At 41.2% G+C, this 25,135-nt stretch overlaps 4 protein-coding genes across 5 annotated transcripts in view; 1 reads left to right on the forward strand and 3 right to left on the reverse strand.

Annotated features, from left to right (window-relative positions):
- Nucleotides 1-25,135, forward strand: part of LOC132786698 (RYamide receptor) — a 69,361-nt gene that overhangs the window by 22,103 nt on the left and 22,123 nt on the right. For both annotated transcript variants that reach the window (XM_060793305.1, XM_060793306.1), the window contains exons 2-4: nucleotides 11,623-12,454; nucleotides 13,932-14,048; nucleotides 15,234-15,432. In XM_060793305.1, the coding sequence (XP_060649288.1) occupies nucleotides 11,838-12,454; nucleotides 13,932-14,048; nucleotides 15,234-15,432 (933 nt within the window). In that variant the 5' untranslated portion in view covers nucleotides 11,623-11,837. The remainder of the gene's footprint in view (nucleotides 1-11,622; nucleotides 12,455-13,931; nucleotides 14,049-15,233; nucleotides 15,433-25,135) is intronic.
- LOC132786282 (phospholipase A1 VesT1.02-like) lies at nucleotides 386-1,567 on the reverse strand. Its single transcript, XM_060792775.1, has 2 exons — nucleotides 1,489-1,567; nucleotides 386-1,425 (listed from the first exon to the last, which is right to left on the reverse strand). The coding sequence occupies exons 1-2, from the start codon at nucleotides 1,532-1,534 to the stop codon at nucleotides 446-448; spliced, it is 1,026 nt and encodes a 341-aa protein (XP_060648758.1). The 5' UTR covers nucleotides 1,535-1,567; the 3' UTR covers nucleotides 386-445.
- Nucleotides 1,996-3,200, reverse strand: LOC132786280 (phospholipase A1 VesT1.02-like). The gene is made up of 2 exons (XM_060792774.1): nucleotides 3,091-3,200; nucleotides 1,996-3,033 (listed from the first exon to the last, which is right to left on the reverse strand). Exons 1-2 carry the CDS (start codon nucleotides 3,128-3,130, stop codon nucleotides 2,045-2,047), a joined length of 1,029 nt encoding a protein of 342 aa, XP_060648757.1. The 5' UTR covers nucleotides 3,131-3,200; the 3' UTR covers nucleotides 1,996-2,044.
- LOC132787113 (phospholipase A1 VesT1.02-like) lies at nucleotides 4,913-6,103 on the reverse strand. The gene is made up of 2 exons (XM_060794004.1): nucleotides 6,008-6,103; nucleotides 4,913-5,950 (listed from the first exon to the last, which is right to left on the reverse strand). Exons 1-2 carry the CDS (start codon nucleotides 6,045-6,047, stop codon nucleotides 4,962-4,964), a joined length of 1,029 nt encoding a protein of 342 aa, XP_060649987.1. The 5' UTR covers nucleotides 6,048-6,103; the 3' UTR covers nucleotides 4,913-4,961.

Below are 25,135 nucleotides of genomic sequence, written 5' to 3' on the forward strand. Positions count from 1 at the left end.
TTTACCTCTTAAAATGCTCTTCAGATTAAGTTTCACATGTTGTTTAATGGTATCGCACTTGGTATTGATATGAAACATTTGCTGATTCAGCTATTGAATAGCTTTAGAGTAGTGGTAAGGAAGAGGTACTTATGATTGTTGGGATTACCATTATCAGTATTGAGGTTGAAGATACCAAAACATAAAACTTAACTTTTGTACCACCTGCGACTTTAAACACTTCAGCCTCTAATCACACCAATCAATCAAAACAATCTCAATTTATAAATCTTCTGTCAGCATTTGAATGCAAATGAAATTTAAAAATTTTAATATAGTGAATGGAGTAATATTTTATCAATTATTGCGATGCAATGAAGCAGATTATATTTAAATTAAAAATGCCATTTATATTGCACAGTAAATTTATAATATGCGTAAGAAACAAATTGCATATAACAAAGAATTAGTTAATATTGCCGTATGGTTCCTGGCTGTTAACAGGAACATAGAAATCACCCTCGACCATGTAAGCATTGGTATCAGCTCCCATGCGAGTACTGCTGTAGGTGCTGCCGCAATTCTTGGCCACGGCATTTTCGTAGTCACTGCACTTGACGGTTCCGAAGTTATCCTGGGTGACAGCCTCCACATAATATGTAACAGAACGCTTATGGGAGCAGGCGCCGGTGAGGTCCAGTCCGCATCCAGGCTGTTTCTCACCACCATTGGGGTAGAAGGCACCCTTGCCAATGGGCTTAAGGAAACCTAGCTTGCCACCGTTGGTTTGAATGGACTCCACATAAAAAGCATCATCAGCAGAGAGACGCTTGTTGGGCTTGTTGTAGTTGAAGAGGGGAAGAGCGGGGTCCAGACCAATGATTGTATGAATCTTGCCTTGGCCAACAGTCTTGCCAGCGTAACCAGCAACTTGAGCACCCAAGCTGTGACCAATCACATAAAGGGTATCCAAGGACAATTCATGACTATCGCGCAGGTAATTGATCATTTCTCCAACTTTAGCGCCTGCACCAGACACAGCCATGACAGAAGAAGCGTAATCCACAGAACGAGCACGCGCCCAGTCGACAATAATGACATTATAATCGCCTCTGGATAGCCAGGCCTTGGTAATTTCGGTGTTCATGTCGTCCTTGTAGTTCTGAGTCCAGCCGTGAATAACGATGCGAGTGGGATGGTCCTTATTGAAGTGTGAGTTAGCCACAGAAGAGCCTTTGGATTGCAGTTCCACGCCACTTGTGGGGTTGGATTTTGTGTACAGATAAAAGTTTACAGCGTTCAGGCTGAGGCGTCCTTCTATCTGTTCGCCCTTTTCCAGCAGGTCTTCAGCATCATCCATATCTATCCACTCGAAGGAACCATCTTCTTTGGGTATGTACCAGCCATTCTCACCATTGACGCGATCGTCGACGGGAATGGAGCACACTGAAAAGCAGGCAAGTTCAATAAGCCAGTTGAAAACAGTTTCTAGTAGGATAGTTTAATTACCTGAAGCGACCAAAATTGTAAGTCCAAAGACAAAAACTGCCTTCATATTGCTATTGCAAGTAAAAGTGCCTTTCGGGAAGAGCTTCCCGACTATTTATAGTCTCAGCCCAGGAACTTATTAAATTAATCATCTTCAACACTTAAGTACTTGAAAATTTGATTAAAATTGGTAAGATAGTGGTGATTGTATTGAATAATAAAAAAACCATTGTTTGCACTTCCTTTCTTCGATTATTCTGATAACAAAATCTTTATCAATGAAATCTAATTAGTATGCCCAATTGATTAATGAACTCCGTGAGAAACCACTTGAGATTATAACATCGTCTTACAAAGTCAATTTTAAGTGATTGGTAATATGGCAGCTTTATCATAAGCCATAATTCTGACGATATATATTACCCGGTAAACTATTCAAGGCTTGACATTGAGCCATAAAATTGTTGTAATAAATCTAGCCAGATTAATCAGTCTTACTTAGTTGTCATGAATAAAGCTTAGCAAATATATAGGATGTTGTCGATAGAGGTATGTTTATTGCGTCATTATTGATTATTTAGTTAATGTTGCCGTATGGCGCCTTGCTGTTGACGGGAACGTAGAAGTCACCCTCAACCATGTAGGCGTTAGTATCAGCGCCCATACGAACGCTGCTGTAGGTGCTGCCGCATTCCTTAGCCACGGCGTCTTCGTAGTTACTGCACTTCATGGTACCGAAGTTGTCTTGGGACACGGCCTCAGCGTAGTAGGTAACAGAGCGGCCATGGGAGCAGGCACCAGTGACATCAAGGGTGCAGCCAGGCTGGGTCTTGCCACCGTTGGGGTAGAAAGCACCCTTGCCAATGGGTTTCAGGAAGCCCAAGGTGCCGCCGTTGGTCTGGATGGACTCGACATAGTAGGCATCAGTGGAGCTGAGACGCTTGTTGGGCTTGTTGTAGTTGAAAAGGGGAAGGGCAGGGTCAAGACCGATGATGGTGTGCACCTGGCCGTTGGTGTTCTTACCGGTGTAGCCAGCAACATGGGCACCCAAGCTGTGACCGATGACATACAGATTGTTCAGATCCAAGCCGTGGTCAGATTTCAGGTAGTTGACCAAGGCAGCCACCTTCTTGCCAACAGTTGGAACAGCCACAACCGAGGAAGCGTAATCAACGGAACGAGCACGAGCCCAGTCGACGACAATGACGTTGTAGTCACCATGGCTCAGCCAAGCAGCGCGGATCTCCTTGTTCATGCTCGACGTGTAGCTCTGGGTCCAGCCGTGGATGACAATCCTGGTTGGGTGGGCAGCATTGAAGTTAGAGCCGCTGATGGACTTGGCGGTGGTGGTGATCTTGGTGCCCTTGCTGGGGTTCGAGCTGGTGTACAGATAGAACTTCACGGGTGTGGTGGTAATGAGAGCGCGATCCTCCATCGCTTCCTGGCGATCCAGCCACTCCTCAGCCTCGTCCATGTCAACCCACTCGAAGGTGCCGTCCTGCTTAGGAATGTACCAACCATTCTCTCCGTTCTCGCGCTCTGACTCTTCCAGAGCATAGGCGGAAGCTAGAGAGACAAATCATAATAAAAATATTTTCAATAAGGAATTACTGCTGGTTTTACCCGCAAGTGCACAGAATGCTAATAGCCAAATAGTCTTCATGTTTGTGGACTCTTCAACTGAATATAGTTAGTGGTCAGCATTGCTCTTTTATAGGTCCAACGCATGAACTTATCGGGTCAGTCTTATCAACTTTTTTTATAATAACTTTCAAGCAAGAAATTAGCATCTGATAGTCATACAAAAAATTCGGAAAGTACTTTTAAGCATTTATCATTTAATTGCTACTTCGTTCATAAGCTACGCAATAAAATATTCTGTCTCTGCTGGGTGCAAATCATTTTCGAGTGCGTCAACCTGATTAGAATACATTTGAATGCAAACTGAAAGTACTTAGAACGATGAAAACCGCTTTTTTTGACACCTCGAGAAATCATAAATTGCGTATCAACAAACCAGCAATTGATAGTAATAGAAGTAAACGCCTTACATGCCCATGTCTTGGGATCTTTTGTTCATATCAATATCGATTGCAACACTTATTTTCGACCAGAAATTAAAGTCTATAATCTATTGTAAATAATGCCACTGAGTACACTTAATTACTCGTGCTCATAAACGTATATTAATTGATTAAAATGTCCGCTGTGTGGCTTTGATATGAATAGATTCCTACTGAAATCTATTGAACTAAGTATTCGCTAATACCATTCAACTTGAATTCCGTTTGCAGTTAGTGTCAATAGGCAGTGTAAACAATTGCCCGGCTGACTTAATAAACGGCTGGTAACAATTCAACTCACACTTAACTATCTGTTTCCTTAGCTTCTTGCCCCTCGTATGCAAATATAATCTTGCTAATGAGTTTTCCATGCGATTTCATTTGATTATCCTGGTCATGTTAATTAAGTTCATAAATTTAATGACTTGCTAAAACTTCATAGCTTTTACGTCGGCACCGAAAACGGAATGTAAATTGGAGTATTCTTTTAGGCTGTATTTTAGTGAAAATGGCTAAAATTGTTGCACCAATACGACTAACAAGGTTAAAAATGTTGTATACTTATGGGCAGCAATTTCATCAATTCTAAATATGCTTAAAAAGAATCAAACTTTTACGGATGTAGACTATTTCCAACAGTGATCGACCAGACCGCTATAAATAAAAGTATATAACAATGCTAAAAAATATGTGAAATTAAGAAACTTAAGATACTAAAAATGCTGTCATGCAATACAAAATAAGGAGAGAGATTATAAACGAATGTAATCAAAATCATCAGCCGGATTATGTTATATAAAATTATTTGTATACCCGCTGCCCATAACATTGTGCCTGCAGGAAATGTATGTATCAGGTAGAATTAGGCATCTCCGACTCTATAAAGTATACATGCTCTTGATCAGCGTCAACAGCCAAGACGATATAGCCATGGTCGTCTATCTGCCTGTCTATCTGTCCGAATGAAACGCTGGATCTCAGAAGCTTTAAGAGATAGAGATATACTTTTTTACGACAGTATTTGTTATTTTTGCACGCATATCAAGTTTGTTTCAAATGTTTGCCACGCCCAGTTCCGCCACTTTGATGCTATGGAGACATTTTTTTTATATATACAATATAGTATTTAAGATTTGGAATCTAATTAGTATGCCCCTTTAATTTATGAACTTCGTGAGAAACCACTTGAGATTATAACATCGTCATACAAAGTCAATTTTAAGCGATTGGTAATATGGCAGCTTTATCATTAGCCATAACTCTGACGATATATATTACCCGGTAAACTATTCAAGGCTTGACATTGAGCCATAAAATTGTTGTAATAAATCTGCCAGATTAATCAGTCTTACTTAGTTGTCATGAATAAAGCTTAGCAAATATATAGGATGTTGTCGATAGAGGTATGTTTATTGCGTCATTATTGATTATTTAGTTAATGTTGCCGTATGGCGCCTTGCTGTTGACGGGAACGTAGAAGTCACCCTCAACCATGTAGGCGTTAGTATCAGCGCCCATACGAACGCTGCTGTAGGTGCTGCCGCATTCCTTAGCCACGGCGTCTTCGTAGTTACTGCACTTCATGGTACCGAAGTTGTCTTGGGACACGGCCTCAGCGTAGTAGGTAACAGAGCGGCCATGGGAGCAGGCACCAGTGACATCAAGGGTGCAGCCAGGCTGGGTCTGGCCACCGTTGGGGTAGAAAGCACCCTTGCCAATGGGTTTCAGGAAGCCCAAGGTGCCGCCGTTGGTCTGGATGGACTCGACATAGTAGGCATCAGTGGAGCTGAGACGCTTGTTTGGCTTGTTGTAGTTGAAAAGGGGAAGCGCAGGGTCCAGACCGATGATGGTGTGCACCTGGCCGTTGGTGTTCTTACCGGTGTAGCCAGCAACATGGGCACCCAAGCTGTGACCGATGACATACAGATTGTTCAGATCCAAGCCATGGTCAGATTTCAGGTAGTTGACCAAGGCAGCCACCTTCTTGCCAACAGTTGGAACAGCCACAACCGAGGAAGCGTAATCAACGGAACGAGCACGAGCCCAGTCGACGACAATGACGTTGTAGTCACCATGGCTCAGCCAAGCAGCGCGAATCTCCTTGTTCATGCTCGACGTGTAGCTCTGGGTCCAGCCGTGGATGACAATCCTGGTTGGGTGGGCAGCATTGAAATTAGAGCCGCTGATGGACTTGGCGGTAGTGGTGATCTTGGTGCCCTTGCTGGGGTTCGAGCTAGTGTACAGATAGAACTTCACGGGTGTGGTGGTAATGAGAGCGCGATCCTCCATCGCTTCCTGGCGATCCAGCCACTCCTCAGCCTCGTCCATGTCAACCCACTCGAAGGTACCATCCTCCTTGGGAATGTACCAACCATTCTCTCCGTTCTCGCGCTCTGACTCTTCCAGAGCATAGGCGGAGGCTAGAGGGACAAATCATAATAAAAATATTTTCAATAAGGAATTACTGCTGGTTTTACCCGCAAGTGCACAGAATGCTAAAAGCCAAATAGTCTTCATGTTTGTGGAATATTCAACTGAATGCAGTTAGTGGTCGCCATTGCTCTTTTATAGGGCCAACGCATAAACTTATCGGGTCGATCTTATCAACATTTTCTATAATAAACTTAGAGCAAGAAATTAGCATCTGATAGTCATACAAGGAATTCGGCAAGTACTTTAAAAAATTTATCTTTTAATTGGTACTTTGTTCATAAGCGATTTCGCAGTCTTTGCTGGGTGCAAATCAGTTTCGAGTGCGTCAACCTGATTAGAATATATTTGAATTCAAACTGAAAGTGCTTAGAACGATGAAAACCTCTTTTTTGACACTTTGAGCCGTCGTGAATTGTTTATCAGCAAAAGCAGCAAATGGCAGACAAATAAGTAGACGCTTTACATGTCTACGGCGTGTGGTCTTTTGATCATATCAATTCAATAGCAGTATCTTTATCGATTACAACACTTATTTTTCTCTAGAATTTAATGCCTATAATCTGCTTAAGTAATGTCTTGAGTAGACTTAATTATACGTGCCCTTAAACATAGATTGATTGATAGCGTCATTGCTTCAGTGTCCAATGTGTTGCTTTGATATCACTAGATTCCTACTGAAATCTATTGAACTAAGTATTCGCTAATACCCTTCAACTTGAATTCCGTTTGCAGTGAGTGTCAATAAGCAGTGTAAACAATTGCTCGGCTGTCTTAACAGTCAACTCACACTTATCTATCCATATTCTCATCTTCTTGTCCCCTCGTATGCAAATATAATATATTCTTGCTAATGAGTTTTCCATGCGATTTCACTTGATTATCCTGGTCATGTTAATTAAGCTCATAAATTGAATGACTTGCTAAAATTTCATAGCCCTTACGTTGGGACCGAAAACGGGGTGTAAATATGAAGTATACTTTTAGGCTGCACTTTAGTGAAAATGGCGAAAATTATTCCACCATTACCACAAACGAGGTCGAAAGTGTTGGATACTTATGGGCAGCAATTTCTGTTATCTTCATTATGTTTATAATTTAGCATACTTTTTGTCCGTTTTGACTATTTTGCACAGCGGTTGCACAATTAACAAATTTAAACATTTTTACAGAAATATAGTAAATCGTAATTAAATTATTGACTTTCGTAAAGAATTCCATTTTTCATTTGATTATAATAGAATAACAAATCGACCACTTTGAGTGGCTAATTATTTATTTTTCTAGAAAATGCGATTTTAATTCGACCTTTGGCTATTAACTTCCCCATCTATATTCAAGCACACACTCTTACCTTCATTCTGTAAACGAGAAAAGCGCTTCATTAAATATTATAGAGCATGCTGCATTTAATTAACACTTTTGCGCTTGAATTTGCACCTATTGTTGCTCGCATTAAAATATAACTCAATTAAAAGAGCGGGTCCAATGAGTAGAGCTGCCTTTGGTGGGGTTGCAAGTGGTCAGCCAAAGGCTTGTACGCTTAATTATGTTAAATATTGTATGAAGCTGCCTTTGTATACACGGACAACAGCGTACTATGGAGTAAACTAAAGGTATGAATAGTATCATAATAGTAACACATCTGGTCAATATTAGAAATAACATATTTTAAAGCTAAACAAAACAAAATATATTATATATATAATATAATAAATAAAAATATTATTTTTAAGAGCGGTTTATTAACGCTTGAAAAATGATTATTTACTCCATAGTGCTACAAAAAGAATGTAGAAAGGAGCTGAGAGGCAGAGAACACAAAATTCAATGGAATTCAAATTAATCGCATTTTTAAAAGTGTCACATTTCAAAGTGGGGCTTGTGCTTTTAAACGCTTTTCGCATTTGATTAACCAAATTAATCGCTAAAAGGGGGCGGCTATTTGCAATCTATTATAATCGAATTTACTTAATTCACCAGATAAAGAAAAACACGAGTATGATGTCAGAATAGCATTTGATATAGGTAGACAAATTTAAGCGGGAGTATATGGCCTTCCTAAAATAAGTCATAGACTAACCCCAAAGCTGGACAACGTTGGCAGCAATAAAATTCAATTTCATATTCTTAATAGCGCATAAATCAGCATTATTATCAAATAAATATGTTGCCTCCGATTATATGCTACAAACGGAAACGTAAGAAAATTACTGTTGTGGAATGTTGACAAACTGAGCGGCAAATGTGAACAGACTTCGAAGTTAACTCATAGCTCAAGATTGGCTAATTAGGCCACATAAAGGGCGTTTGCCTGCTGAGTTCTTGGCGCCTGTGGTTGCCCTTTTAAATATCAGTTAGACGCAAAGTTAGTGACTACTAGCAGTCATGACACGCTTTATCCTAGCCCCGCAGTAACCTCCAGCCGCAAGTGACAATGTGTCATGATGTGGCTTGTAAATGGAAATGGAATGTAGGGAAATATGGGAAAGTGAGCATGGGCGACCCTTACCTTGGCAGCGTTTTGCCTTAGCTCTGACAGCCAAGTGCGCTTGACGCTGCTCATTAATTATAATTACAAGCACTCGAAAGAAAGTGAATGAATGAATGAGTCAGATGATGGCTGAAATGAGTTGGGGTACACAAAAACGGCTAGAGAGCGTCAATACGGTTAGCAGCAGGCAACCAACCGCATATCTCTGTCTCCCTGAACCAGAAAAGACAAACAGGAGGGAGTCAACAGTGTAGCCACAGTAGATGTTTGCCTCAGAGACTAGTTTCACTTTGTGTGGCGGTATCAAAAGCAATTTGGCAAGAGCAAATGCTCAGTTTGCTTTGCCTTGACTGTTTGATTGTCTGGGCATGCTGGCTTCTTGGTTAAGCATGCTCCAGATGCAGTTTCCTTTGACTGAGATTGGCCAAGTTGGCTGTCAGCAAATATTTCGGCGGACACATCAACATGAAACGAGCGTCAGTAATCCCAAAAAAAAAAAATCTTTGAATACAATGAACGAAAATGAAAATATGAGCAGCAGCTCGCTTTGAAGATATTTAGCCGTATTTTGCTTAAGGCTTACTTTTTTTACACTCACCGCCTTTTTTGTAAATTGAATTTATGTGCGTAGCACCTGATTTTAGGCACAGTTTCGGCTTTGGCTGCCGCTTCGCCAAGCCATTTTCGTGCTCGGCCTAAAAGCACGCTAAATGAATTTACATGCAACTAAGCCGATCAAATCTGATTTACAGCCGAGGCGCGGAGATTCGCACAACGCTTCCTCGGAAACATTTTTTTTTTGGCTGTTCGCGTCTCTATGTAAATGTATTACGTATTTGCTTGCCACCATTTTCCAATCTACTGTGCGTCTGCCCCACGTGCTGTGATTTCATTTTTGTACGTGATTTTCCTCGCCTTGCAATAATTTATTTTTTATTTTATTTTATTTTTGCTTTTCTTTTTTTGGAATATTATGTACATGTTTTATGCGAAATTCAAGTGATTTCTCTACTTGGCTGACGTCGATGCACGCACATCTCGTCTTGCTTTAATTTCGATTTTGATTTCGATGGTATTCTGTTTTTTTCATCTTTCTTTTTTTTTCTGTGTGTATGCTTAGCGCCCTCCACAATTCATTTTGCGCTGTATTGGCATCATTTTGAGCCTTGGCTCGTTTCTCATGTTAATTATTGACGTTGGTATGCCAGGCACACGCTTCAATATGTTTGCCTAATATAAAATTGATGAGTTTTCATTAATAGACTGACGCGAATGTTTAATGATATGTATCAACATTTCGAATGAGCTCAGGCTTTCTTTTCAGCTCAGAAAACGAAGCGAACTCTTCGTCTTAGAACTCAAAATAGTTGCCTCAAAGAGTTAAATTTATTAAGGAAAATTCCTTAACAATTATTGACGCATGCTGACTGGATTTTAAATTAGAAATTTGTTGATTTTGTGCGTCAGGAATTTGGGTATCATTTTATTGTAATCGATAGGATTTGGATTCGCATTCTTTTAATTTACCCAAGCCTGCAAAAATGCCAATAACAAATCCTCTTGCATCGAAATTTTATGAAGCTTTGCTGGGATTTTGGAATTTGGCAAGATAATTGATAAAACAAGCGCCAACAACGAACATACGGAGTAGACGAAGGCAGTGACAAATACCCAAGTCACGCACACACACGCGCAATCCAGTCACTCACACACACACACACGCATATCAACCCACACATTTGGCTCGAGCGTCGGCAAGTGCCTCATTATTGCGCTGAGATAAGCAATTTACTTGCTTGATATCCTTTTCCTGCTTTTCTGCAGCATACACGAACAACACAGTAGCCCTGTAGCTGAAGGCGAGTAGACGAGGGGAGGAATGGCTGGCATTGTCAGTCAGTTGGTGTCAGAGTTTATTCGACGAGACATTAAAACGCAGCGCAGTAAAAGTTGAAATGACTTCTTTTGACAAAACCCAAGCCTAAGTACTTCACGTCTCATATTTTCGCTCACAATTCCTGCCCTGTTGCCAGGCATTAATTGTTGACGTAAGCTAATCTACTTATCATTTCAATTTATTTATTCCATTAACACAAAAGATAAATAAAATCTCGGAAGTACACGCGACTGTCTACCTTAAAGCGAAAGCTATGCCACACACACACACATACACACACACTTCGCAACCCCACAAAAAAGTAAATCCCCCTTCCAACTGACTGAATCCACTCAGTAACCAAGCAATCTGAGGTTTTCCGTTGGCCCATTAAAGCAAAAATTTTCCTCATTTCACTATGTTTGAATGGTTGTGCGATTGCAAATAAAGGTAAGAAAATATTTTCATAACTGCCGCTTCACCCTTTTGCCAACTTTGTCAAGTTTAGCAAGTGCGCATTTAAGAGGAAAAATGTACATGTGTTTCGAGTTTGTTAAAAGGCTGCTGTTAGTTTCCACCATTTTTGCATTCTGTCAAACATTTTTGGGGTTTTCGTTCTTCATCGTTGCTCAGCATGAAACGGAATTGAAGTGAGTGAGACACATTTGTCATTAGAATGTTTTCGACACCAAAAAAAGCAATTTTGCTTATGTTCTCTTGTTTCTTAATAGTTCAGTATTCCAATGCTTTTGGGTGTTTCGGACTGGGCGTGGTATTGTGATTTATTCGCATGTATTTCAAGCATGCCCTGTCAATTTCTCATTTCACCTAAATAGTTGCCCATATTTCAGACACACGCACATACATACATAACTCTTATACAGTCGCTACCTAAAAGTATGCAACAGATTTTTGGACAACTCAAAAAAACCGAAAACGAATTTCAATGTTGTTGAGTTTCAGTTTGCTGTAAAGCATGCAAAAAACATAATATTTAAATTTAAGTAAATTCTGTTTAACTTTTTACAGACTAACTAAAGTGAATAACAACATTTCTGTTGATTATGCAGACGAACCCTGGGCTTTTTTCTAATTCAATTTTCAGTTTTTAGTTTGTGCCTAAAAAAAGTTGTACCAGTTTAATCCTTTGCTTTGTCCTCTGTATGTTGTATATCTTTAGTTTTGTATTTTCAAGTATTTAAGTTGCATTTGTAAAGCCACAACATTGTGGGTTTTCATTTCCAGTTGCAATTAGACATTTGTAACATTTTCCAAATCCTTTTTACTTACAGGCTTCCTTCCCAAGGGACCAGACAGACTGTGGAAAATAAATGCGAGCCGGAAATTACTTATACTTAAACAGAAATACCATTGTTCGCCAGAGTTATAATGAGGCTACAAATAACTGTGGGATTTGGCACAGTTTTTGGATTAAGTTGCTAGAGACAAAGTTTTTATCAGCTTACACTTACGGTTTAACTAACCAAAAAAAAGTTGCAAAACCAAAATGGAATTTTACACTATGACTTGGAACAGCCGTCGTACGGATCTTGAGAATTTAATGCAAAATGACGACCGTATGTATTATATAGCGCCAGAGCAACCGCTGTTGGAGGATTATCAGAATGACAGCGGGCTGTTAAAATACGCAGAGAACTCCACAGAGTTGTCGATGAGAGGCTTGGACGTTGTGTACCCCACACAGAGCATCAATGTGACTTTCCTAATGAACTTCAGTTGCGCTGCTTCCGGCGAAGATGTTTGGTCGAGTGCATACTTCGCGGCCCTCGTCTACCTGCTATACATTCCAATCTTTATATTTGCTTTGCTTGGCAATGGTTTGGTCTGCTACATAGTGCAATCGACGCCAAGAATGCGAACCGTAACCAACTACTTTATCGCCAATCTGGCGCTGGGTGACATACTCATGACTCTATTTTGCGTGCCGCCCACCTTTATCGCGCAATACATTCTCAGCTATTGGCCATTTGGGACTGTGCTCTGTCATTTTGTCAACTATTTGCAGGCAGTGCCAGTGCTGGTCAGCGCCTACACGCTGGTTGCCATCAGCATTGATCGCTACATAGCCATCATGTGGCCACTGCGTCCTCGCATCACAAAGCGGTAAGTAGCAAATAATTATAAAATGTAAATAACTTTGGCTTGATCTTGAAGCCTGATTGCATTTGATAGCAGCGCGTTTAAGAATGCAAAGCTCGCAATTAGCACTCGACTTAATTGAATAGCTGGACACCAGTCTGGAGATCCGTGGCAGGAACCGTGTTTTGGCGCCGTTAAGTGGCCGCTTGCGTATTTGCATTGCTTGGCGCTTTAGGCATTTTGTAGCCTGCCGGCTTCCTCTTGGCATCCGTTGGGAGGCCCCCCAGGGACTTCAACACGCAATGCTTTTCTTGGACAGCACGTACTCCGCTCGGGCTGTGTCGAGTTAATTGGTTTAAACAGTAACTGTAACCCAAGACAGAGGAAAACACGACGCGACGCGACGCGACTCAACGCAACGCAACGCAACGCGACGTGGCATGGCATCTGCTGCAAATCCTGCCCGACTGGGCCACTGGCCGCCATTCAATGTCAATTTGCTTTGTAATAGGATACAAAGAACACTGTTTGGCCCTACTCTATCACCACTACAACCACCACCGCCACTGCCATCGCTTCTCTTCCCTTCTAAGCTGTTAGTTGACTTTGACTGCGCTGTTGGCGCACTTCTTTGCGCTCGGTTGCTGCTTAATAGCGGTTAAATGTGTGGGTCGGTGTGGCATGTACCATAAGAGGGTGCTCGACACAGGAGGTAAGCCAATGAAAGGCTAAATTTATGACACGCCCTGTCAATGAGTGCGTGCGCTCACTCAAAGGAGCGTGGCTTTCGTGGCATGTGCAAATATTTGAGAGACAGCAAGTAAATAAGGTTTATAATTATCCAGCCAGCCTGTAATTCACTCGCTCACGCAGTTCCCCAGCTCAACATTGTGATAGGAACATTAAAAGCTCACTTCACCCATGGCACAAAGATCACGTTAGACGGTTTAGAGTCTCACACTGCATACGGAGCGTATGCGCAATATGCGTGCGTCATGACGATAAAGCATTCTTTGATGTATGGTTGGCAAAAGAAGTCAATGATGTATTGGGCTGATTTGGGTATTTGACATCAAATTGAATATTTGCCTAGAACTACTATCGATAATTTACGCTAAACTCAATAGAAGTTGATTAGCAGTTTAGTTGAAACTAATTTTGATAAACGGATACATATACAAAGTCATATTAATTGAATTGACCAATAATGATACATTCTGCTAGTGCTAAGCTTGTTATTGTATGGATGCTGATGCATCACACCACAATGCGTATGCGTAATATTTATGAGCATAGTTACTGAAACTCTTTTAATCGAAATTAAACATTTTCAATTTAATTTAAAAGTTATTATACATTTTCTATGCTTATTTTGATATTATTTTGATACTGATCTATGCGAAATACATATTGGAGTTCATTCACTGACAATTTATTGCACCACTATGCGTATGCGTTATTTTTAAGACCCTTATTAAAACTCTTTCAATCTCTTTTTCAGCTATGCCAAGTTTATTATAGCTGGCGTTTGGTTTATTGCGCTCGCGACTGCATTCCCCATTCCCGTCGTCTCACGCATCGAAGTTCCTCAGTCACCCTGGTACATAAAATGCGAGAAGTAAGTATGAACTATAAGTTAAAACACGCCGACAACCCTGTTGGGAGATTCCGCTATTCCGTCCGCTTATGTTTTTGTGTGTGTGAGTGTATGCGTGCTTCAAGTGTAGCATGAAACAAACGACTTCGTGGAATTGTCAGACGAGTGGCAACACTTGAGAAGATGTGTGGGCGCATTTAAGTCATTCACAGGGCAAGCTAGGGGCGCAGCTGACGTCATTCAGCCTTGGCAACAGTATTTGGCCCCTTTTTGCCTGTTGATATCGATACCCAAGAAGTCCGCACTTTAAGCATACATTTATTCTAATGGACCACTTGTGGAAATTCTCATTCATGTGGAAATTTGGCAGATTTCAAAGAATTCGCTGAATCAACAGTTTTGCTTGAATTCAAAGCAAACTAAAATAACGGCAAACAAAAACGGTCTTGAAAATTCAGACTGAAAAGCATGTTGAAATGTGCACATAATTACTAGAGTTAAACAGCATTCTATTACTGCTATCAGCAGCTCAGATTGTTGCACAAAATGACCAAAATGTTGACGCTGCACATATGCAGGCGGTTTGTACTCGACGGTCCGTGCTGTCAAAGAACGTGCCTAATTACCACAACATCAGCTAGGGCTGTGGTGTTCAAAGAAGTTCTCGGTTGTGTGGCCCATCTAAAACAGACGTTGCCTGCATTACATGGCTGGACATGGCCACAATGGGCAGCAGATGAAATGAAGTGCATAAAAAATGTAATATGTATATTTTATAGTATGCAAAATGCAAAATATCCCCTCTCTCATATATTTGCATATTCAGCAGACGCAGTTGCAACAGACGATGGAAAATAAATTAAATAGCTGCAGGATGGCATTTCCTTCCATTGTTGCTGCGCAAGAGGGGAAAGTCCGAAGCGCTTAGCATAAAAATTAAATTGCGCGGGATTGCGACTATGCGTGCAGACAACTTTTAGGTTGAGGGTGTGCGTTTGTGTGTGTGTGTGTGTGTGTATGTGATGGGTGCTTGCAGTTGACAGCAGCACGAAATGGGCAGACTTTATAGTACGCTCTCGCTCCATTATACTAATGCAATCTTTTCTGTTCGCTTTTGTACTCTGCTCTATTTTATTGCATGCACGCAACATTCTCTTCCATTCTCGTCATTGGTCCATCTACGATGTATCCTTGTCCACGCATCAGATACATTTGCCGTGAAATGTGGCCAGAAGCAAAACAGGATTACTACTACACACTGGCCCTCTTCACACTGCAGTTCATCCTGCCGCTGCTAGTACTCATATTCACCTACACACGCATCGCCATCGCCGTTTGGGGCAAACGCCCGCCCGGCGAGGCGGAAAACTCGCGAGACCAGCGCATGGCGCGTTCCAAGCGTAAGGTAAGTTCAATCTGCATACAAAAATTTCCACTTTCAGATAGTCGACCGCAAAAACTAATTTGTGTGGCCAAATGGATTTGTCCAGAGTAGCTGAAAGTTCTACCAAACAAAAAGCAAAAAAACGAAAAAATACTATTAGATAAATGGCAAATGCAAATTTCGAAATCCTTTTAACTCACTCGAGTACATTTTCTCTTCCTTTGCCGCACACATCAAGTTCCGAATCTTGGCATCTGAAGTTTTCTGCTTTATTTTTAGGCCATGGAATTTTCCTTGTGGGAATCTACTTTAAATATTTAGCATGTCCATGCCCTAGACTACTGCTCTCAAAGTGTTGTGCATTTTCCGACCCACTGGCCCCGCAGCAATTGGAAAATTCTCACTCTGGTTATTTGCATTTGCCTATAGCCATTTCATTCAAATGCAAAATAGAATACTTCACTGCGTAATCACATTTTGTGTGTCATTGTTCAGCTCCCTGAAAATAGTTTAAATTATTGAGTAGAGATTGAAGGATTTACGCTTTAAGTACTTTGCATGAAATAATGGTAATCCGCAAAGCTTTGCTAATACTAAAGATCACACATTTTAATGCCATTGTTTCGGCATTATTCAATGTTAGGCATTAAGTCAATTGGTTGCCAATTCAATCCTAGAGTCAAGGCACAACTCTTGCATGGCAACGAGACGTCTTGGGAGTTGAGACTCGAGAGTCGTCAAATTGAACTGGAGGTTAAACTTGTCAGCATTGCAAATCCCATATAATGTTCACATAATCAGCAGACGCCACAGCTCCGCTTCCAGCTGTTTGGCTGACTGGCTGGCTGGCACCCAACCCAACCATTTGTAATATATGTATTTTAAATAAATAAATAAGTAAAGATTTATGCGGCGCATGCAGTGTCGAGTACGTGAGTTGGAGACGTCTGCAACGCCACAAAAGATGCAACTTGCAACTGCGGCTGCGGCTGAGACAACGACTGCGTCTAAAGATGCCACCTTTTGTCGACGATCAGTTTTGTGGTTTCCAGGAAGTGTTTGGGTCACAGCAGGCGGAGCGTTGCGGGTGACGACCACGTAACCAGTTGTTAAACGAGCCTTCTCGCTTTATGGCCAATTGAATTGTGGAATTTCCATAGAGGACGCCAGTCTGCTGTCAGACACACACACACACACACAGCTAAAGAAAGAAAGCCTGTTAGGGTACAAATTTATATGCCAGCTTTGACCTCAACGCGTTAGCCACGCAGCTGGGCATCTGGACAGCTGGACAACTGAACAGTGTAGCTGGGTAGCTGGGGTAGCTCCACTGATGTCCAGTCTCGCATATTAAGTATTGAAGCCTCTTCTCGGTTTTAATTAACATTTGGCGAGGCTTAATTAAGCCGTGTCATAAGATTGACATGCACCCATCCATCAGTATGTTTTTTGGGCTGCCTTTCTGGGTGGATGACTGGTTGGCTGGCTCCCGCGCTGCCTTCCTCTGTCTGTCTGGCAGGCAATTATAGTATGTTCATCTTGCCATATTTCGGAGTCGTGGCATCCATCGAGTGCATCTGTTGATTGAACACGAAAATAACTGAAATCCCAATAGCGACAGATTCCCTGGGCTGACGTAGCAACAAGATAAATATAATAATGTACAGACTGTTGCATCTCACTGCACTCTTCATCTCATCTCCCTCTCTTCTGCTGTCTGTTGGTGAGCTCCTCCCTACATTGCTGCCCCCGTCTTTCCCCAGCAAATACGTTACCCAATTGGGGCCCAAGGCAGCATCTGCCATTCACTTTTTGTTCGGCCGTCTCGTTGGTCAATCTGGGGGCCATCATCCATCCAATCCTTTGAAATGCAGCACCAAATACGCTGCCAGAGATGTTGCCGCATTTTCTCATGACTGTCGACTGGGCCAGTTGACAATTTCTTCCTCGTTGCAACAGCTCAACATTTTGTTGGCCAACTTGGCAGCTGAAAATGATTAGCAACTTCTGCTTGTGGCCAATAAATTGATGGTGCGCAAAAATTATAAAATGTCTTTAGGTGGCGTATACGTGATAAACAAATCTAATTGAATTGATATGTTATTCGTTTGTACACTTAGGCTTCTTCATTTCGTTGGCTGATTTACAAAATGCATGGACAATTTACTTCAAATATTTGCGAAACTCTTCCTAAATTCGTTTGCACGAGCTGCAAATCACAAGCGACTAATTGCTCACAACGGCAAAGCACAGCATCAAGTCCAGCCATGGGAAAAACACAAGAGCATGAAAAGCCGAAAATGTAATGCAATAAAAACAATCAACTAAAAGGAATAATAAAACTGCTGACTTACGGCGATGACACGCCACAGTTGACAGTCCGTTTTGCCCGCTGGCACGTCGATGCCACATCATCGATGGCCAAACTGAGCTGCCCATTTGAGTTGAGCCGCTTTGGAGCTGTCGCTTTGTCAAATCGACGCCAGTGAATTGGAAATTTGCCTCATTTGGCTGCAATTCGCAATTGCTACTTGTTCGCATGTAAAACTTTAATTGCATAATTGACTGCAAGAGGCAAACGTTGAGTGTATAATCGAGTGTGAGTGTGTGTATGTGTGTGTGAGTGTGATGTGTAAGTGTGTGGTCAGTAAGCAAAGCCCCTGATCCTAGGTATACTACAAGCATGTTGAGTGCTCAAGTGGTGACCACGCCACAACAAAGACTGATGACTTGTCCGACAAACAGACCAGACGAGACCGCAGCATGCATAGTTGAGAGAGGGGCATGGCAGGGAGCAGGCTTGACCAAATGCCTCAACAGAGGCGGCAACTGGCTCCCCATTTGATGCATCAGCTTTGTTGCTCTTTTCTTTTACACAAAGTATCTTTCTTTCTTTCTTTCTTCGTCATCGTCTGGCTGCTGAATTGTGTTAAAATGTTAATTTCGCATTACGTAATCTGTGTCATATCCAACAGGCGGCATGCAGCAGGCAGCATGCAGCATGCAGCTGAAGCAGCTGGGTCGCAGTTCCCGTCCCAAGTCTCATCATCTTCATCATCGTCGCACACAGGCATACAATGGCGAGTGCTTGGGAAAAAAAGTGAGAGGATTCCCAGGCTTGGCCAGGCCTACAGCTGTTTTGGCTTTGGTTTTGACTGCCTCTGCCTTGGCTAGTCTCTACTCTGAGTGCCCCATCCACACCCACACATGCACTCAGATTGAAGCAGAAGCAGAGGCAGAGACAGCGTCAAAGACTTCGCATGGGTCGCACATTTTGTGCGTTTTGTGGCAAATTAAAAGATATCGCCGCAGTCGGCAACGTCACAAGCACAAACACAACAGTTGCACAGACTGCAATTAGTTGCAGCCTGCAACGATTTTCTCTCTCTTCTTACCGCTTGCCACACACATGCACTACGATGTTGCATGGCATGCGTTTATCTGGCCAATTGTATCTTGCTGTTTATTGCCGGATTCTCTTTGCATTTTTTCTTTCGCTTCTTTCTCCCCCTTTTTGTTTTTGACTGACATTCCTGACTTTGCCTTTGCCTTGGTCCAGGCATCTCTCTCTCTCTCTCGCATCTCGGACCTTTTCGTTTGATTTATTTGCTTTCAATTTGTTCACGTCAAATACAACTGTCTGCATTTTTCTTCGTTGTCAAAGGTAAAAATTGCAAAAATGTTTTTTTGACTAGAATTTATATACGAAATGCAGACAGTTATTTATCATTACCTTTAATGTGGAGTCAGCGTCTATTTGGGTCGCCAATGGCTACGTGACAATCTGAGCGATGAGCTAAGTTGTTGCAACACGTGTACTTTTATCTGGTATTCAATCACTTAACTTTATTTATCACAAGCTGCAGTTTCATGCAACTATTGCAAATCATGCGAAAGTATCAAAATAAAGTTAGGGTTCACTTTCTACTTCCTTGTGGTTATTCTGAGCTAGTAAGTCCTAATTTCTCAGTCCCTGAGTTTGTCCAATAAATTAACCAGGATGTAATATAATTGGCCATTAATCGCTTAGCGTTCGTTTATTATTAATGCCATTCAAATTAATGCATATAATTCCCCCACTCGTTGTAAATATTTGTTCATTTGTGTATTCATCAATTATGAAGCAATTATTCGATAATGTGGCACATTTCATTTGGTTGGACACCTGCTACCCGCTACTCTTGCTTTTGCTTACTAGACCATGGTGTTTATTTAATTGGCTTTGTCAGTAGCTAAACAAATGGTTAGCAAATAATATGTTTGGCTCATAAATTGGCTAATTAAGGCTCGTAAATAAAATTGAAATTCAAATAAGCCAGCAACAAAAGTATATAACAAAGCCGCAGCAACCGACTTCGCTTTGCATGTCTGAAATTTCACTCTGCTTTGGACAAAGTCATTGGCGGCTTCTGCAGCAGACTCCAAGTGGCATCAGCATGACTTGCTCCATTGCCACCAAGGAGCAGTTCCTGGGAAGATGGTGATGGAGATGACTGAGTCGAGCCGACAGGGGCGACTTCAGTGTCTGCAATTGCCATCTGACAGCTGTCGCTGCATTTGTTGTTACATCTGCTCACAGTTGTTGTTGGCTGTAGTTATTGTAGTTGTTGTTGTCATTGTTGTTGTTGTTGTAGTTGCTGTTGTTGTGTGTTACATAAAGAAACATCTTGTCTGTTTGCTTGGACGCCCCGAACAAGTTTATTCTACAACGAAAAGTGAAAGGCTTTGCACTTGTAGTTGACTTTTTGTCTTTATTGTTTTTGTATATCGTTTGTGGACAAATTCGGGTCAGTGACGCATTAAAATCTGCTTAGCAACAATACAAATCTGTATGCAATCTGAATGTGCTCACAGCTATCATTAAACAGCACAATGTAACTGTCTGTGACTTCATCTCTCGTCTGACAATTACTTGTAGTACATAAAGATACTTTATATATTTTTTTTATTTCATTGTTAATGCTGCAAATTGCTATAGAAATCTAGCCTGCAGCAGTCTAAAATTTATCTCTTGTATCAGCTTTAACAGCTGCAAAAATACATTAGCAAAATATCAATAAACTCAAATAGAATTTACAAAAATTGCATTAAAAATCAATACAAAAGCAATTTAGGAACTTAAAATTCATTTAGTAATTTCAAATATTAAAACAGACAATTTTTAACTAAATATTCAATTAAAAATATTCTCGTCAATTTTATACCTTATTTTAATATATTCCGAATTTACAATTTATATTCCAGACTTTAACTTTAGCTTTGACTTTACAAATCTATTAAGTATACGCACAGTGTTACCCACTTCATGGGTCAGAGTATAAATATATGTATGCACAAGCCTTCGTTGCCAGTCAGCTAAGTTTAAGTTGTAATTAAAATGTTTACAACACCATGAAATGAACAAAAGGCTGTCGATTCGATGTACTTTTTAAATTGAAAATCCCAAAAGTGGGCGCCATTTACAGCGATTTTCATGCGCCTTCCTGTCAAGCTGGGCGCATTCAATGAATACTGTCTGGCTGAGTGGTTGAGTGTGGGTGTGGCGATGGGTGTGAGTGTGAGCGCTTATCTGAATATAAACAAAAGTGTTTTCCAGCAAAGACAGTAAAGGCATGTTCAATAAAAATACGCAAATTGTCTTTAAATCGATTGACTGGCAAGGTGTCACTTACCTTAGGCAAAAAACTTGGTAAATAAATGTTCAACAGTATTCGGTAATATTCAGGTGCTTCTTGTATTTTGACAAGACTGTAGTGCATTTTAATTGCAAGCGATAAGCAAGCTTTCAATAAACGCGAGGGCATTAGCTGAAGAGGCTAAGAGCGTGTAGCATGTTGCATGGGGCAGCCGCAACATTGGTTGAACGTTAACGCTTACTTGAATTCGCATTATTTGTCTGCAGCCAGTTGAAACCCGTAATTAGTTTACACTTGCGGTAATTGCGGCATAAATCTTCAGCTGCAAAGTGTCGTAATATCAAAGGTACACACATACACACACACACACACATGACATTTGTATTGTTTGTTTGTATTCCCTGCACACACAACTTTATTACGTCGCCAGTCCCTTCTCCCATCTCCCATCCCTCCCTCTGGAAATGGAGGATGAGGCAGCGTGCAGCATTATCCCAGACCATCCGTGGCAGCAAAATGATTTGTAGCTCTAATGGGTGTAAAGTCAGTTTGGTGTGCCATGTGGCAAGCGAAGTGAACTGCATTAGAGGCCAGTAGAGTGCCCAAGTTGGAGAGTTGGAACTGCAACAACGACTCTGCCGTCACGTTATTCGCCACAGTAAAAAGGCACAATAGTAAAAATAATTTCTCGTCTTGTAAATAAAAGCATAAATATGGCTCTCCGCTTTTGGGCTCCCAGTGGCGCTTTGCTTTGCACTTTCTTTGCCGCTCGCTTTTGCCTTTGTCCCTGCGATCATCTATCTCGAAGCTAGTTGCCCCCCAGACGGAAATAATGTTGTGCTATCATTGCCATTTTAATGCTGAACCTTTTTACAGACTCACACAGACTGTGGACCTCAAGTGGCAGCACTTGGTATCGTTTCAATTGCTAACCAACCAACTGGCAACTGGCAACTGAAGCTTGTGAATAGTTTCTGGGTTTGTGTGTTTGTCGTATAATGTTACTATTATTGCTGCCACACGTTTTATGATGCCATTAAGGATACGACTATGCGAGCATTGAAGGATCTGCGTGTCTGCTGCTTAGAAAGGGTCACAGCAATGGCATTCGAATTAAATGCTGGTTAAATTTTAAATGCCTGAGAACTGCAATTTAATTAACAGCTCAGTTATTGCCCCCTAATTAATACGCGAGATTGCTTAACTGTTGAATGCGCAGCCAGCTGGATTATTATCATGTATTCAGCAGCCAAACATAATGGCCAGCACCTTCAGTTCAGTTTAATTAAAACGTGAGCGATTGTCGTAATGAGGTACACGCTTGATTAAAGGTGCAACACATCACTTGAGGCAAGCATTTCACAGTTCAGCAGGATGCGAAAAGAGTAAACGGCAGATGCATGCGACTCCACGATTGACCCCAAGGCAAATAAACAGTAGCAAGACGAAGAGTCTTTAGTCTGAAACCCATTAGAGCAGTGCGACTAAGAGAAACGACAAACTGCAAACATTTATTTTGAAATAAACCAATCTGTGCAATTGCATAAGCTGTCAAGATGCAGATATCCACAAGTATCCAAGCATCCAAGAGATACAAGCACTCTGCTGTGCGCGACTTGCAAACTTGCAGACGACATTCGCACTTTGTCAACGCAAATTGCTTTATTAGATAGAGGAAATGCATACTTTAGGAGTACGAAACAGCATTTAGCATCTATGAAGCTAGTTGACTGTTTTGATTTATTTTAAAGATACAGTATCTTATCTGCAAATAAATCGGAGTATTTCATGCCTTTTGAATACAATTTAACGTCTATTAAGTAAGTTGAGTATTATGATTTATTTTAAAGACACTGTATTTTATCTGTCGATAAATTTGAATATTGAAAACTGAACATAAATAAGCTCAATTTGTACTGAAAAATCATAAGTTTTAGGAATACAATTTGCCATCTATGAAGCTAGTTGACTTTTGACTTATGAAGTTAGTTTAGTATGTTCTTGAATTTTAGCCTAAAATTTATTTATACTTTAATGCCATTTACAACTTAAATATACTATCCATGCTCTTAAATTTACAACATCTTGTATCTGTATGTATCTTTGATTTATTAGCAATATACTAATGGTATCTTCGACTATTAAAAGTAATTTTAGCTGATTTGTTAGAAGTAACATGTAATGTTCATTAAATTGAACATAATCTTTAATATATGTATTTAATTTAAAGCTTTGTATTTCGCGCATGCACAAAGCAATTTAGGTTTTATTACTTACATAGATGGTGAAACATATTTCTTGTCGGCGCAACTTTATCGAGATCCTCAATCATTGTGGTTTGCATTTTGCAGTAATTTTTAGCTTGGCTGCCTTTTGGCCAACTCAATCGATGAGAAATGTGGCTCTTAGATGGCTTTACTTCGCCGTGCTTCGCTTTTCTTCTTCGTTTTCTGACCAGCTGAAGGCACTTAGCGTCTTGGCTTGCCTTGGGCCTCGTGCTTCATTTGGGCATTTCCTGGCACGTTATGTGTGCGCCTGTCGAAAGGTTAAGAGCCAGGCAGTGGCAACGGCAGGCAAGTTGCAAGTGGCAAGTAGCAAGCGGCAAGCAGCAAGCGGCAAGTAGCAAGCGGCAGAGGCGCCTTTCATTCGCCTTCCTTCGCCTTGGCCTGCCAATCTTTTTGTTGTAGCTGTCGCTGTTCGTTGTGTGCTGCGGTCGTTATTGCATTTGCAACTGTGGCAAGGCCTGCAAGGTTAAGTGTGTTGGTGCGACCGCTTGTGGTTACTGTTTTAGTTTTATTGGCTGCTGTTGCTGTTGCTGTGTGTGGGGGCAGATTTGCAGTTTCGCTTTTAGGGGAGAGGGTTAACCACAGCAACTTTTGTCCACATGTTGTCAGCGTTGTCGGCGCAACCAAAAACCAAAACCGAAACCAGTTTAGCCAGTGACCTTTTCGTGCCGCACACAATTTCCATAAAGCCTCTAATCGAGCCCGGAGTCAGGTGCGTGCATCGCCAGCGCACAGAGAGTGAGAGAGAGATTAGTTGCATTTGGAGTTTGTGGCAAAGCCAGCGGCAGATACAGAGACAGAGAAACAGAGGCGTCACCTAGGCCTATCAATAACTCAGACTGCAACTTGCAAAATGTTTATACACTTGGCGAATATTCAACACGCAACGTAATTTGCCGCATCCGTTTGGCATGAACTGTCAAATGTTGCCCCAAGCTTTGTGCGCACTGAACTGACTGACAAGCGACCTTGCCACAATGTGCTCAGGAGTGTTGTAATGCTGCCACAGCATAACTTATGAAGCATGTGGCATGACTTGACCGTTTCCCTTTCCCTTTTTCCACTGGTGGCTGTCTGACTGGCTGGCTGGCAGGCTGGATGGGCAGCTTTTCCGGCTCTCATTGAAGTCATTTCGTTCGTTGGGCCATAATTATCACCCCATAATTTATAAGTATACAATCACGTAGCACAAAATATGCGATATATGATGTATGTGGCATGTGCGGCGGATGCCTCATTTAGATGTAAGTGGTTGTGCCAACAGCAGTTGCCGCAACTCAAACACGTTCGCTCATTAATATTTACGCTGCCAATTGAAGCAGTTTCTGTTCGCTAAACGACGTCAACAACAACAGCGACAACAACAGCAACAAAGCTGGAGCGACTCGTACAACATTGTCAACGTTGCATGCAAAACGAAAACAAGCGGCGATTTTCGCCTCGGGCATTACTCATACGTCCTGTTGGCGACGCCTAAAATGCATTTTGTGTTCATAAAATTGTTGCAAAAAAGTTATTAAACCAAGTGATACTCTACAAACCAGATTTTATTTAATTGGAATTCAATTAAAGCAATTAATAATCAAGCAATTCACATTGGCTTAGAATTTTTTTCTTAATATTTATTTTAATTAAATTCTGTACGTTGTTAAGAGTATTAATAAAAGTCTAAAATATTCAGAATGCCAATGTTTCTTGTATCGTCTGAGACACATTCCTTCAGCCTTAGTCAATTTAGCAACACTCTTTCCAATTCATTTTGAGCGTCTGCAAATTATCTATGCATGCTGCATGCCAATTGTC

This window comes from Drosophila nasuta, chromosome 2R (assembly GCF_023558535.2).
Source record: "Drosophila nasuta strain 15112-1781.00 chromosome 2R, ASM2355853v1, whole genome shotgun sequence".
Lineage (NCBI taxonomy): Eukaryota > Metazoa > Arthropoda > Insecta > Diptera > Drosophilidae > Drosophila > Drosophila nasuta.

Bases quoted from the DNA above. Each gene is read 5' to 3' on its own strand.
- LOC132786280 (XM_060792774.1), bottom strand. From the start codon at position 3,130: ATGAAGACTATTTGGCTATTAGCATTCTGTGCACTTGCGG. The intron at 3,034-3,090 runs GTAAAACCAGCA...TTGTCTCTCTAG, and splicing joins AGCATTCTGTGCACTTGCGG to CTTCCGCCTATGCTCTGGAA.
- LOC132786282 (XM_060792775.1), bottom strand. From the start codon at position 1,534: ATGAAGGCAGTTTTTGTCTTTGGACTTACAATTTTGGTCGCTTCAG. The intron at 1,426-1,488 runs GTAATTAAACTA...CCTGCTTTTCAG, and splicing joins TACAATTTTGGTCGCTTCAG to TGTGCTCCATTCCCGTCGAC.
- LOC132787113 (XM_060794004.1), bottom strand. From the start codon at position 6,047: ATGAAGACTATTTGGCTTTTAGCATTCTGTGCACTTGCGG. The intron at 5,951-6,007 runs GTAAAACCAGCA...TTGTCCCTCTAG, and splicing joins AGCATTCTGTGCACTTGCGG to CCTCCGCCTATGCTCTGGAA.